The following is a 13,379-nucleotide window of genomic DNA, read 5'->3' on the forward strand; positions in this document are numbered from 1 at the left end:
CTGTAAGCTGAATTTGGCCGCTGAAGATGCTAGTGATGATTGCTGAATATGCTGAAATTTATGGCTAAAAACGCTGAAGCTGCTTGACAGCTAAAATATTAGCTAAATGCCAAATTAGCCTAAAAAAACAAAACAAAATAAACATGGTTAGCCAAAACACCTAGCATGTAACTGAAAAAAAGAGCTAAACTTTAAATATCCTAAAAAAAAAGTAAAAAAAGCCTAAATGAACCAAAACAGCTAGTGTGTAAATATTAGCTAAACTCCAAAACAGCCTAAAAAAACATAAAAATAAAAGCCTAATTTAGCCAAAACATCTAGCATGTAGCTGAAATATTAGCTTAACTCTAAAAAAGCTTAAGAAATCTCAGTAAATGCCAACATAGTCCATAAAACTAGCACAATGCCAATTTTTAAAACTTTAAACCTTAACTTTTTCACATAATTATGAATAATAAAACGGCAGGAATATTATTCTAGAATAAATCAACTCAAACATTAAATAACTTTCAATATTTTACTCTCCATAAAAATATATTTTGTCAAATTCTAAAAGTTAGAAATAAGTGCAAGATAAGGAGGGCCGGATAGAATTACCTAGAGGGCCGGATTCGGCCCCCGGGCCTTGACTTTGACACGTGTTCTAGAAAATAACAAGTTAAAAACCACATCATCATAATTAAAAGACCACTGGGATAAATTTGACAAAAGATCAAAAGATGATCGGAGTGTGAGCTTCACTAGCAGAAAGGCTTTGTTTACCTGCCTACAGCTGTTTGTGTGGAGGAGGAGCCAGCTCACCTGGAACCTGGGGTCTACATCGAGAACCTGGTGAAGATCTACCGTCACGGTAAGAAGCTGGCGGTGGACGGACTGACGCTGGGATTCTACGAGGGACAGATTACATCCTTCCTGGGACACAATGGAGCTGGAAAAACAACCACCATGTGAGTTCCTGACCCGACCTTACATCCTGACACAAGCAGGACCTGCTCCCTGACCAGAACTGATCTCCTCCTTCAGGTCCATTCTAACCGGCTTGTTCCCTCCCACTTCCGGCACCGCCTACATCTTGGGAAAAGACATCCGGACGGATCTAAACGCCATCAGGCAGAGTCTGGGCGTCTGTCCACAGCATAACGTCCTTTTCAGCATGTGAGTTAGAGCTGCCACGATTAGTCAACTAATCGATGACTTGTCAACTAAAATGGTCGACGACTAATTTAAAGTTGAAAGTTATGATGGCATTCTGCAGCTTTATGGACTATTTTGGTATTTAATAAGGTTTTTAGGGTATTTTGGAGTTAAGCTAGTATTTCAGCTGCATGCTAGCTGTTTTGGCTAATTTAGGCTTTTTCAGTTTTTTAGGGTAATTTGGCATATAACTAATATTTTAGCTGGCTATCAGCTTCAGTGTTTTTAACTATCAATTTAAGGATCTTCAGCAATCATCACTAGCATCTTCAGCAGCCGAATTCAGCTTACAGCATTCACACTAGCATTATCACAGGTAATGCTATATATCTAGTTTTTAGTTAGTTTAAAGCTAATGATGGTTAAGATGTGTTCTTTACATCCAGTTTGCACATGACTCGATTAGTCGACTTTTAAAATAATCGTTTGTAGCAGCACTAATGTGAGTCCATCACTGCTGCATCTTTCTGTGACCCAACATCGAGCCTCCACTCAGTCTCTGCGTGTGCGCCCCCTGCAGGCTGACGGTGGAAGAGCACATCTGGTTCTACGCCCGACTCAAAGGCCTGCCGGAGGAGCAGGTGAAAGGCGAGATCGAGCACATCCTGCAGGACACGGGGCTGCCGCACAAACGCCACTCCAGAACCAGCACTCTGTCCGGGGGCATGCAGAGGAAGCTGTCCGTGGCACTGGCCTTTGTGGGGGGGGCAAAAGTGGTGATCCTGGACGAGCCCACCGCCGGCGTGGACCCGTACGCCCGCAGAGGCATCTGGGATCTGCTGCTAAAGTATAGACAGGGTGAGCATCATCAGCCCCGTTCACCCGGATCACCTGGTTCTGGGCTTTGGATCCGACTGTTCTCTCCTCTCAGGTCGGACCATCATCCTCTCCACACATCACATGGACGAGGCCGACATTTTGGGAGACCGTATCGCCATCATCTCCCATGGGAAGCTGTGCTGCGTGGGCTCCTCTCTCTACCTGAAGAACCAGCTGGGGACCGGGTACTACCTGACCCTGGTGAAGAAGGACCCAGAACCATCACTGAGCTCCTGCAGGAACTCCTCCAGCACCATCTCCTTCAACAAGAAGGTCTGAGAACTAGCAGAGCGCTCTCCTTCCTTCTTCCAGTGTCCTAGCACCTCCCTCCCTGAGCGGCGCTTTGTGTTTCAGGATGAAGAGAACGCCTCGGTGAGCAGCAGCGACGCAGGACTCGGCAGCGAACATGAAAGTGAGGCAGCCACCATCGGTGAGCGCTCAGCGTGTTCCGAGCGTTTGATTCCTTCACCTTCACATGAACCGATCCTCATCTGCCGTCTTTTCCCAGAGAACGGCCCGGCAGCCTCCATCTGCACCGTCCCCTTTAGCCCCCCCGACACGTCGGTGGTGTCGGCCCTGATCCTGCGCCACGTCCCGTCCGCCCGCCTGGTGGAGGACCTGGGGCACGAGCTGACCTACATCCTGCCGTATAGCGCCGCCAAGAACGGAGCTTTCGTGGAGCTCTTTAAGGACCTGGACCTGAAGCTGCACGAGCTCGGGATTTCCAGCTACGGAGTGTCCGACACCACGCTGGAGGAGGTGGGACCCAAACCGGATCCATTTCATTAAGTCTGACTTCACGAGTGCAATTTCATTAAAACACTGTTGATGTTTTTCCAGATTTTCCTGAAAGTGGCTGAAGACAACGGAGTGGATACTGAAGTTCCCTCAGGTGAGCAGGAAGTGACCTGTACCTTTTAGAGAACGACTCAGGGGGGGTTGTCTTTACCGCCTGTGTCTGCTTGTTCAAAGATGGCACCCTTCCAATCCGGACACGGAGGAGGACTCACGCCTTTGGTGGAGGAGAGCATCAGAGCTGCCTGAAACCCATAACAGAAGATGACACCTACGACTGCAATGACTCAGAGGGAGACCCTGGTACACAAAAACACCCAAGAACACACAACAGAGCTCTATAGTCACTCAAATAAATCAGTTAAGGGTAACCAAACATTAAATCATTTTTTTATCTGTTGGCCTCTATAAATGGGGCTTTAAAAGTGCGGTCTGTTGGTCATTGCCAATTTTTTGACAAATTAAAATAGTTTAATTCTTATACAGTCAAAGAACATCTGTGTGCTGCCCCCTTCAGGTTGAATTGGGGTATTACAGTTGAATTTTGTGATTGGTCAAACCATGCAAGTTTCAGAAGTTCCACATCATGATCTGGAGCTCCAGAAAAAGGTGTGTTTGAGATGACCAAGGCGGACTGGATTGCGGTGCATGTTGGGTAGTTTTGACTCAGACGTCACTTATCAATCATCATGAAAATATCGCGACAAAGAGGCGGGTGCAAGGTGCCTACCCAGGCGGGTGCAGCTGGAAATCTGGCGCTGCGCTGGCTGCAAGCTGCCTAGATGACTACAAAACAATGCATTGTGGGATGTAGTCAGGTATTTCAAAATCCAGCATAAACCAGAACATTCTGAAACAAAATGTGACTTCCTGCAACTTGTTTCACTCTGAGGGATTCTTTTACCAATAAGCCATCTCTCAGTAGAACAGTATTCTTATATTTTTGGATTTAAAATCAAAAAAGTGTTTTTCTCATTTGTCTGTTTGATCACATGATTTGCTGTGTCCTATCAGACTGCAGGGAGACGGACTGGCTGAGCTGCACGGAGGGTAAAGGCTCGTATCAGGTTAAGGGGTGGAGCCTAATAAGGCAGCAGTTTGTGGCTCTGATGTGGAAGCGCTTCTTGTACGCCCGGCGCTCCAGGAAGGGGTTCTTCGCTCAGGTACGCATGTGACACAGCCTCCCGTCAGGCTGTCTGCGTTAGGGCTGCTGTGATTAGTTGACTAATCGACGACTAATAGACTATAGTCGACAACTAATTTAAAGTCTATTAGTCATTACTTTATATTAAATGGAGTCGGGTGTAGTGAAGTTAAAAGCTAGAATGGTATTCTGCTAACTTTTTGGACTTTTTGGGATTTATTAAGTTTTTTGGGCTATTTTGGAGTTTAGCTAATATTTCAGCTACATGCTAGCTGTTTTGGCTAATTTAGGATTAGACACTTGTCAGCATGCGGCTCACCTGGTATGTGTGTTTTCAGATCGTCCTCCCGGCCGTGTTCGTCTGCATCGCTCTGGTCTTCAGCCTCATCGTGCCCCCGTTTGGGAAGTATCCCAGTCTGGAGCTGCAGCCATGGATGTACGAGGACCAGGTCACATTCATCAGGTACACGTCTTTCTGACATGCACGCCGCGCCTCCATCAATCATGTTAACAGAATTCCCTCTGACTGCAGTGATGACGCTCCCGGAGACGCTAACATGCAGAATTTACTGAAGTCTCTAATGGAGCCTCCAGGTTTTGGGACACGCTGCATGGACGGGTACTCCATCCCGTAAGAACGAACACGTTCCTTAATCCTCTTGAGGTTCTCCATCAGACAGATGAATTGATGTGTTTGTTGTTGATCTCAGAGAGTCTCCCTGCACGATGGGTGATGAAGACTGGCACAACCCCGACGTTCCCGAGAGTCTCCAGCAGTTGTTTAGTTCTGGAAACTGGACCATGGAGAACCCGTCTCCCTGTTGCTTCTGCGCCTCTGATGGCAGGAAGAGGATGCTGCCGGACTGTCCCGCGGGAGCAGGCGGTCTGCCCCCCCCTGAGGTCACCTGACATTAAAACTTGTTTGAACCTGGAAGTCTTTTTTTTGCTGCTGAATTCTTGTTTAACTTTAATTTGTCTCCACAGATGAAGCTGAGCGCCACAGACACCTTACAGAACCTGACTGGAAGAAACATCTCCGACTACCTGGTGAAGACGTACGCTCAGATCATCGGAAAGAGGTGAGACACTCCCTACCCACCCGGTCCAGTGGACCTGATCTAGAATAGGAGCTGAAGGTGTTTGTTGTTTCCACAGCCTGAAGAACAAAGTCTGGGTGAACGAATTCAGGTAGGAATCTGGATTTCAGGAACCATCTTTGCCAGTCGGCTCTGGAAGCTCAGATTGTTCTGTCTGCAGGTACGGAGGCTTCTCATTGGGCGCCAGAAGCACACAGGTTCTCCCGCCAGCTAATGAGATCGATGACGCCATCGAGAGAGTCCGAAAGATCTTTGAGCTGCAGAAGGTGGGTGAGCCAGAATCCGCTGGAAAGGTTTGATGGCGTCACGACTCTGAATCTGTATTGTGCTCTGAAGTACAGTAGTTTAAAAACAAAGTAATGATGTTTGTTTTTTATTAAAAGGTAAAACATTTTAGCAAAAACAACATGAGACAAATGAAACATTCAGTGAATATGATCAGCAGTTTTACTTTTTGATGATGTTCTGGTGTTGTCGCCCCCATAAAATTATATGATCCACAGCAGTGCTGCCACAAACGATTATTTTAATAGTCGACTAATCGCTGATTATTTTTTCCAATTAGTCAACAACTGAGTCATGTACGAACTGGATGTAGAGCACACATCTTAACCATCATTAGCTTTATGGAAACTAGAAACTAGATATATATCATTACCTGTGATAATGCTAGTGTGAATGCTGGAAGCTGAATTTGGCCACTGAAGATGCTGAAACTGATAGCTAAAAACACTTAAGCTGATAGCCAGCTAAGATATTAGTTAAATGCCAAATTAGCCTAAAAAACTGATAAACTCCTAAATCAGCCAAAATAGCTAGCATGCAGTTGAAATGTTAGCTAAAATTGAAAATAGCCTAAAAACCTTGATAAATTAGTCGACCTATCGTGGTAGCCCTAATCCACAGAAATGCAGCTTTGAAAATAACTCTTTAAATGATAACACTTTAATGTCCCACTCTAATCATCACTTGATATTTTTCTAAAGCGTTCCCAGTGGTCTTTTCCTTACTGTTATTCGGCCAAAATGTTAAAATCTCTGTCGTTTTTTAAGAGATGGTTTCCCATATGCAGCAGGAATTCATTAGAAGTTCAGCAGTGAGGTGAAGGGGGAACTGTTGTGGAGTAAGCCCACCCCCACTTCCCATCATCCTTCTGTTTACACTCTTGCCCTCTAGCTTATGGCCCCTCACATCCCAAACATAACATTAGCAGCGGTGAAGCAAAAATGGGTTCAAAGACAGTTGTAAATGACAAGAACTGTTTTGACTGTTGTTTTCTAATATGTCAGCTTTCACTGGAGCAGACTTCAAGTCTGTCAGTCGGAGATAACGTCAAATTTTTCTAAATAAACCCCCTTTAAAAGCCAGTGGGACAAATGTACAGGATGGGCTGGATTGTAAACCTACTGACCCCCCCCAACCTGATTCAGAAAGCAGATGAGTCTGAAGGCTGAACTTTGTTTCCTCAGGGTGCTGCTGCTGATCGATTCCTCGACAGTCTGTCCAACTTCATCAATGGTCTGGACACAAAGAACAACGTAAAGGTGAGTGAGGCCTCCAGGTACAGAGGAATGAGGACACCAGTTCACCAGTGAGAGCCAAGAACTGATGGTTCGAGAGCAGGGTGTCAAAGTCAAGGCCAGATCCAGCGTTTTGCAACACATTCTCATTCCCAAGTCGTCACAAACTGATAGATGGTTAAGCAAAAAATTGCATTTGGGTGTCCCCCAACTTGTCGTATTTCAGTCGATTATTTTAATAATCGACTAATCACCGATTATTTTTCTAAATAGTCGACTAATCGGGTCATGTGCAAACTGGATGTAAAGTACACATCTTAATCATCAATAGCTTTAAACTAACTAAAAACTAGATAAATAGCATAACCTGTGATAATGCTATAAGCTGAATTTGGCTGCTGAAGATGCTAGTGCTGAAAGCTGAAACCACTGAAGCTGATAGCCGGCTAATATGTTACTTAAATGCCAAATTAGGCTAAAAAACGTAAAAAAAAAAAGCCCAGGTTAGCCTAAAGAGCTAGCATGTAGCTGAAATGTTAGCTAAACTCCAAATTTGCCTAAAAACCTTAATAAATACCAAAATAGTCCATAAATCTAGCAGAATGCCATTATAACTTTCAACTTTACTACACTCTGACTCCATAAAATATAAAGTAACGACTAATTGACTATAAAATTAGTTGTTGACAATTTTAATAGTCAATTACTCGACTAATCGCAGCAGCCCTTTTTGACATACAATTAAATCAAGGCTTCCCAACCTCTGGGCCACAAATCGGTACCGGTCCGATACTGGGACATGGACCCCACCGGTATCCTTACTTTAACCTGGTACCAGACCAGGCTAGGGTTAGGATACCGGTACCAGCCGCGTCCTGAGGTTCAGTCCGTGTTAAAAGAGTGTTCAATAAATGTTTATCCTGTTCGCGACCTAAGGTGTGTTTTGGATTTTGGCCCCTTGAGTTTGACACCCCTGTTTTAGAGCGACTGACGGGTTGGTACCTGTGCAGTCCTGATAGAATTGTTCCCTGGTCCTCTCAGGTCTGGTTCAACAACAAGGGCTGGCACAGCGTCCCGGCCTTCATGAACGTGATGAACAACGCCATCCTGAGAGCCAACCTGCCTCCAGGGGCGGACCCCAACAACTACGGCATCATGTCCTTCAACCACCCGCTGAACCTGACCAAGGAGCAGCTGTCGCAGGTGGCCCTGTGAGTGCACGCCTGACCACTCCTGACCATCTGCCGTTTGGACTGGATTTGGTTCATTATTGGTCTTTGTCTCCAGGGTAACCACCTCTGTGGACGTTCTGGTTTCTATCTGTGTCATCTTCGCCATGTCCTTCGTTCCCGCGAGCTTCGTGGTCTTCCTCATCCAGGAGCGGGTCAGCAAAGCCAAACACATGCAGTTCATCAGCGGCGTGCAGCCACTGCTCTACTGGACGGCCAACTTCCTCTGGGACATGGTGAGGCCTCAAACCCCTCCCCCCGTGTTGGTGTCTCTGTTGGTGCTCAGGTTGGTGTGTCTCCACAGTGTAACTACTTCGTCCCGGCCACCCTCGTCATCCTCATCTTCGTCTGCTTTCAACAAAAAGCCTACGTGTCATCCGCCAACCTGCCGGTCCTCGCACTGCTGCTGCTGCTCTATGGGTCAGACACTCTACCACAGCACGTAGACCCAGTTCCAGTTCCGGTCCTGAACGATGTGTTTTCTGCTCCCCAGCTGGTCCATCACTCCCCTCATGTACCCGGCATCCTTCTTCTTCACCATCCCCAGCACGGCGTACGTCGTCCTCACCAGCGTCAACATCCTCATCGGCATCAACGGCAGCATCTCCACCTTCGTCATGGAGCTGTTTGGAGACCACGTGAGTCCACGCTGACCAGCTCCAGAGCGCTCTGAACGAGCAGCGCCGTGACTTTCTGCTCCCTGCAGGAGATCGGAGGCATCAACGACATCCTGAAGAACGTCCTGCTCATCTTCCCACACTTCTGTCTCGGCCGAGGGCTCATCGACATGGTGAAGAACCAGGCCATGGCCGACGCCCTCGAGAGATTCGGTAAGACGGGCAGAATCTAGCTTTTTCTTCTAGACGGAGTTCACCAACTGTTGGATCAGGACCAAACAGTTTTGGTAGATTGTATCTCATGGGAGGTAACCTAGAACAGTTTAAATTAGAAGTCATCCAAAGTCAAACTCATAAACAATCTTTTGTGATGATGATGCGTTGCATCCGTTGATGTATACAGTATTACTAGGTTAGCCCTCGTATGACACACAGCGTGACAGACATTACTATGTATTGAGTTTTCCTGAGTAAAGAATGGAGAAGGTCCAAATAAAGTCCGAAAGGAACCTCAAAAGAGGACGCAATGTTTTCCAATCAACTTCAAAACCCTTGAGAACAAAGTAATCTGATGGAAAGGAATCCTCACAAACATAGGAATCTCATTTTAACAGAGAGAAACCAGGCTGGAAACCGTGAAGTTTGTGCTAAAGTGGGAGCTAGCAAGTAGCATGCTAGCTTGGGTCATCGTCAATGTTTTTAATTATTTAATTATTTATTTGAATGTTTGATGTTTTAAAACAATGCTGATCTTATTCCCACATGTTTATGTGGGACCAGCACAAGAACTGATGGAAGTTCCAGTTGGACACACGTATTATTTTTTTTAATTAAATTAATTATCTACATGTCATTTTCTAAATACGAACTGCCAATCTGTCTAAGTCGCACAGATCAGAGGAAGCTCAGCTAGAAAATGCAGCGTTCACTTTCTGCTCAGTGACATAAACACTGAAGAGACGTTAGGGAAGGAGCTGTCAATACAAAAATAACAGAATATGTCGTTTCTAAGTTATATTCATGATAGATTTTTACAATTTGGTGCTTATCTAATTTTATTTGTATATGTGTTTGAGCAGGAGTCTGTAATCTGTGGCTCTTTAGCTTTAATGAAAAATGCTAACAACTGAATAAATAAGAGATTAGTTATTTAAGTTTATGTCAAGAATCTAAACAACAAAAGTTTAATTTACTGTCAGAAATCCTGTAGAAATATTCTATAGATTAGTATTTTTAAGTCATAGTTATTTAAATAAAAGTTTTTTTTATTTTGGTTAATTCAACTAAAGTGGTTAAAGTTTTAACAAATGTGGTATAAAATTATTGAATTGTTTCAATTAAAAACTCATGTTATTCTAAAAGTTTTGAGTTTTTTTTATTTTTTATAAATAGATTCTACTAAAAATGTTTATTTTTAAGATTAAAAGGAAAAAAGCTCGTCGAAATCCTAATAATAAAGAACATCATGTTTTGCATTATATCTAAGTAAAGCTCCAGCAGGAAGACTTTTTTTTACACAGAGTGGATTTTATTTTGAAAGGAACTAGTGTGTGCTGCTGTCAAAAGTAAAATCAGTTACAGCTGTTATATAGGAACATATAGACACTGTTGGAATTCAATTATAGTAATATTTAAAAACTAAATTTTTAGATAAATGCTTAGTTGCTAAAAAAGCATCAATATTGTGCATTTTTAAACGATAAATTGGGACTTTGTGTCTCTCGTTGGGTTCTGGTCTGTAAGAAACTAGACTAAATGGCTGTTTTAGTGTTAAAGATTGCAGACTCTTGTGTTAGAGGGTGTTTTCTTTTTTTTGTACGGGACTTTGAGATGTTTGACAGCAATACATTACCTGTAGCAGTAGAATTCTTGCACTATTTACAGATGAATCTTTATGGATAATAAATATTTAAATATCCCACCAGAAGCTTTACCCCGAGCCGTGTTTTGAGGAAACGGCAGACTGATGTGTTCTCTGGTTGCGTTCCAGGTGAGAACAGGTTTCGCTCGCCTCTGGAATGGGACATGGTGGGGAAAAACCTCTTTGCCATGGCTGTGGAGGGAGTGGTCTTCTTCATCATCACTCTCCTCATCCAGTACAGGTTCTGCATCAAGCCCCGGTAAGTCCGATCTGATCCTGATCCTGACCTGCTGTACAGCTCAGATCTTTTTAATTTTTTTAAGATCCTCTTCTGTCGGAATAAAATGACTCTCAGTGCTTCTACGCACAGGCCCATCACTAAGCTCACCAAGATGGGAACTCTGGGAGAGGAGGATGAGGATGTGGCCCGAGAGAGGCAGCGCATCGTCCAGGGTCTGGGACAGGGAGACATCCTGGAGCTCCGACAGCTCACCAAGGTACTGAACGGAGTCTGACCCCTGAGCACGCTCTGACTCGTGGTGCATTGTGCTGCAGTCGTTGAAGATGAACCACATTTGTTTCCTGCAGGTGTTTAAGAGGAAGCAGAAGCCGGCCGTCGATCGGCTTTGTGTCGGGATTCCACCTGGAGAGGTGAGATGGACTCCTGCAGACGTGCAGCTTCTGGGAGTGTAATGAGAATGAAGGCTGGAGTAAAACCTGTGCGTGTTTCTGTGTGTGTGAACCCTTAGTGTTTCGGCCTGCTCGGGGTAAATGGAGCTGGAAAAACAACAACGTTCAAGATGTTGACTGGGGACACCATGGTGACCAGCGGGGAGGCCTTCCTGGCTGGAAAAAGGTGAGGATGGACTGATTGAAGCTGATTTGAAACCAAAATTCCATTCTTTTCAATGGAAAAACAACCAAATTACTCAGCAGAAATATTCAAATGTCCTCATTGGTTAACTTTGTTCTTCAATTATTATGCATTTGTCTAATATGTAAAGCAGGGGTGTCGAACTCAATCACTCAAGGGGCCAAAATCCAAAACACACCTTAGGCCGTGGGCTGAACAGGATAAGCATTTATTAAACACTCTAAAATTACATTTTTAAAACTTTAAAACTGTAGCTTTTTAACATAATTATGCACTAGATATATAGCATTACCTGTGATAATACTAGTGTGAATGCTGTAAGCTGAATTTGGCTCCTGAAGATGATAGTGCTGATAGCTGAAGAAGCTGAAATTGATAGGTAAAAACACTGAAGCTGATAGCCAGCTAAAATATTAGCTAAATGCCAAATTAGCCTAAAAAAACTCTAAAACAAACAGGTTAGCCAAAACAGCTAGCGTGTTTCTGAAAAAATAGCTAACTTTGAAATAGTCAAAAAACCTGAAAAAAAACTAAATTAGCAAAAACAGCTGAAATATTAGCTGAACTCCAAAATAGCCTAAAACATCTTAGTAAATGCCTGTTAGCTATCATAATGCCAGTTTTTTAAACTTTAAAACTGTAATTATGAATAATAAAAAAGCAGAAATATTATTCCAGAATAAATCAACTTAAACTTTAAATAACTCTCAATATTTTACTCTACATAAAAATATATTTTGTCAAAATTATACAAGTTAGAAATAAGTGCAAGATGACATCGGGCCATTAATGACAATAAAATAAAATTACCGCTGGGCCTTGACTTTGACCCGTGATGTGAGGTTTTTGTTCTTGGGATTACCCTCTTAAAGTCATAACTGTCTTTCATGCTCAGGATCCTTTCTGCACTGAAACAGGGAGCTGGCAGTAATGAGCATTAAAACAGCTTCCAGCTGGGACTGTTTGCTCCACAGAAAGGATGAGGTTTGGTGCTTCAGTCAAGTCCTTCAAATCCGCCCAAAGTGGACTAATAGATCACATGACCTAAGGGTTTCTACAGACTGACCTCAGGTCAGAGTCAGCAGAACATAAAAGCTCTGACCTTAAGTCCTCAGAGATGACGAGGACAGTTTCTGATGTTGCAGCATCACAGGAGCCTCAGGTCTCCTCTGAACATTCTTGTTGTTGGTTTCAGTCTGACCCGCTTTCTGCAGACTAATTCTGGATTACCCTCAAAGTTTAACCTGTAAAACCCAGAGCTGTGTTCAGAGGTACAAAGGAGCAGTTCTCCTGTTTCCAGGTCACAGGATTGATGGAGTCTCTGCCCTCCACTTCACTTTACAAGGAGCAAATTCTTCCAGGATTTGAGTCTTCATCATTTCCTGTCTCCTCTTTATGGAAATTCGGTCTTTGTCTGCTGACCGCCTCACAATCACAGCCGTTCCAGGAGACCCAAACCCAGCAAACTCCATCTGTGATCATCTGGGATACTGATTATTGGTATTCTCTTTAATTCACACAAGTGCCAACCATTTTAAATTGATCACGGAGGAGGAATTAATAATTGAACTGGAATTCTTATTCTAACTCTTTCACATATCAGAATAGAGCTGTGAAAGAAAGAAAAAGTCTGGAGCCAAAATTTCCAGATTTGCACCATTTTGACATTTTGCACCAAGAGTCTTTTAACTGTATTTTACTAGCTGGCTACAACAGAGCTGTTCGCTAGCTTGCTGGAACGGAGCTCACTAGGTCGCTACAGCAGAGCTTGCTACAGTGGAGCTCACTAGCATGCAACGTGTCCACTGGCAGGCTGGCTAGCATAGTGAGCCAACCCACTGAGAGACAGTGTAGGCAAACACAGGTGAGACCACCGATGAAACTTGCCAAACACATTTTAATTGGGCCCACTTGGCCTTCCTGGCTGGGTGGTGATGGTAGATTGTTCAGTTACAGTAAAGTTGTGATGAAAATGTGAAGTTCCAGGGTGAGGAACAAATCTCGAGTTTGCTTGAATTCTTGACTCCTGGGGGACTGACTTATGTGAAACTTTTAAATCCTGAGGAACTGCGAGAATTTCCTTGGACGGAAACTCAAATGAAGAACACGCAGCCCCTCCGTAACGCACACATTCACAGCGAGCCTGCATGAAGAAATGTCATCTGCTCTGCATTTCTAATTTAGGCACAGACTGATTTTTATTGTTCTGCACCGATGAACATGTTGACG

At 43.9% G+C, this 13,379-nt stretch overlaps 1 protein-coding gene across 2 annotated transcripts in view; it reads left to right on the forward strand.

The window, feature by feature from the left end:
• The window catches only part of abca1b (ATP-binding cassette, sub-family A (ABC1), member 1B), a 50,726-nt gene that overhangs the window by 34,533 nt on the left and 2,814 nt on the right, over window positions 1-13,379 (forward strand). The window contains exons 19-43 of one of the 2 annotated variants that reach the window (XM_024283330.2): window positions 773-947; window positions 1,024-1,155; window positions 1,715-1,992; window positions 2,066-2,286; window positions 2,368-2,443; window positions 2,522-2,772; window positions 2,854-2,905; window positions 2,986-3,111; window positions 3,823-3,971; window positions 4,291-4,415; window positions 4,485-4,583; window positions 4,663-4,852; window positions 4,937-5,031; window positions 5,108-5,140; window positions 5,210-5,315; window positions 6,519-6,593; window positions 7,611-7,780; window positions 7,857-8,034; window positions 8,103-8,218; window positions 8,292-8,436; window positions 8,505-8,628; window positions 10,406-10,535; window positions 10,647-10,773; window positions 10,865-10,927; window positions 11,026-11,132. In XM_024283330.2, coding sequence (XP_024139098.1) covers window positions 773-947; window positions 1,024-1,155; window positions 1,715-1,992; window positions 2,066-2,286; window positions 2,368-2,443; window positions 2,522-2,772; window positions 2,854-2,905; window positions 2,986-3,111; window positions 3,823-3,971; window positions 4,291-4,415; window positions 4,485-4,583; window positions 4,663-4,852; window positions 4,937-5,031; window positions 5,108-5,140; window positions 5,210-5,315; window positions 6,519-6,593; window positions 7,611-7,780; window positions 7,857-8,034; window positions 8,103-8,218; window positions 8,292-8,436; window positions 8,505-8,628; window positions 10,406-10,535; window positions 10,647-10,773; window positions 10,865-10,927; window positions 11,026-11,132 — 3,343 coding nt within the window. The remainder of the gene's footprint in view (window positions 1-772; window positions 948-1,023; window positions 1,156-1,714; window positions 1,993-2,065; window positions 2,287-2,367; window positions 2,444-2,521; window positions 2,773-2,853; window positions 2,906-2,985; window positions 3,112-3,822; window positions 3,972-4,290; window positions 4,416-4,484; window positions 4,584-4,662; window positions 4,853-4,936; window positions 5,032-5,107; window positions 5,141-5,209; window positions 5,316-6,518; window positions 6,594-7,610; window positions 7,781-7,856; window positions 8,035-8,102; window positions 8,219-8,291; window positions 8,437-8,504; window positions 8,629-10,405; window positions 10,536-10,646; window positions 10,774-10,864; window positions 10,928-11,025; window positions 11,133-13,379) is intronic. The other variant, XM_024283332.2, reaches the window with a different exon arrangement.

The sequence above is a fragment of the Oryzias melastigma genome, linkage group LG10, assembly GCF_002922805.2.
Source record: "Oryzias melastigma strain HK-1 linkage group LG10, ASM292280v2, whole genome shotgun sequence".
In the NCBI taxonomy this organism is placed as follows: domain Eukaryota; kingdom Metazoa; phylum Chordata; class Actinopteri; order Beloniformes; family Adrianichthyidae; genus Oryzias; species Oryzias melastigma.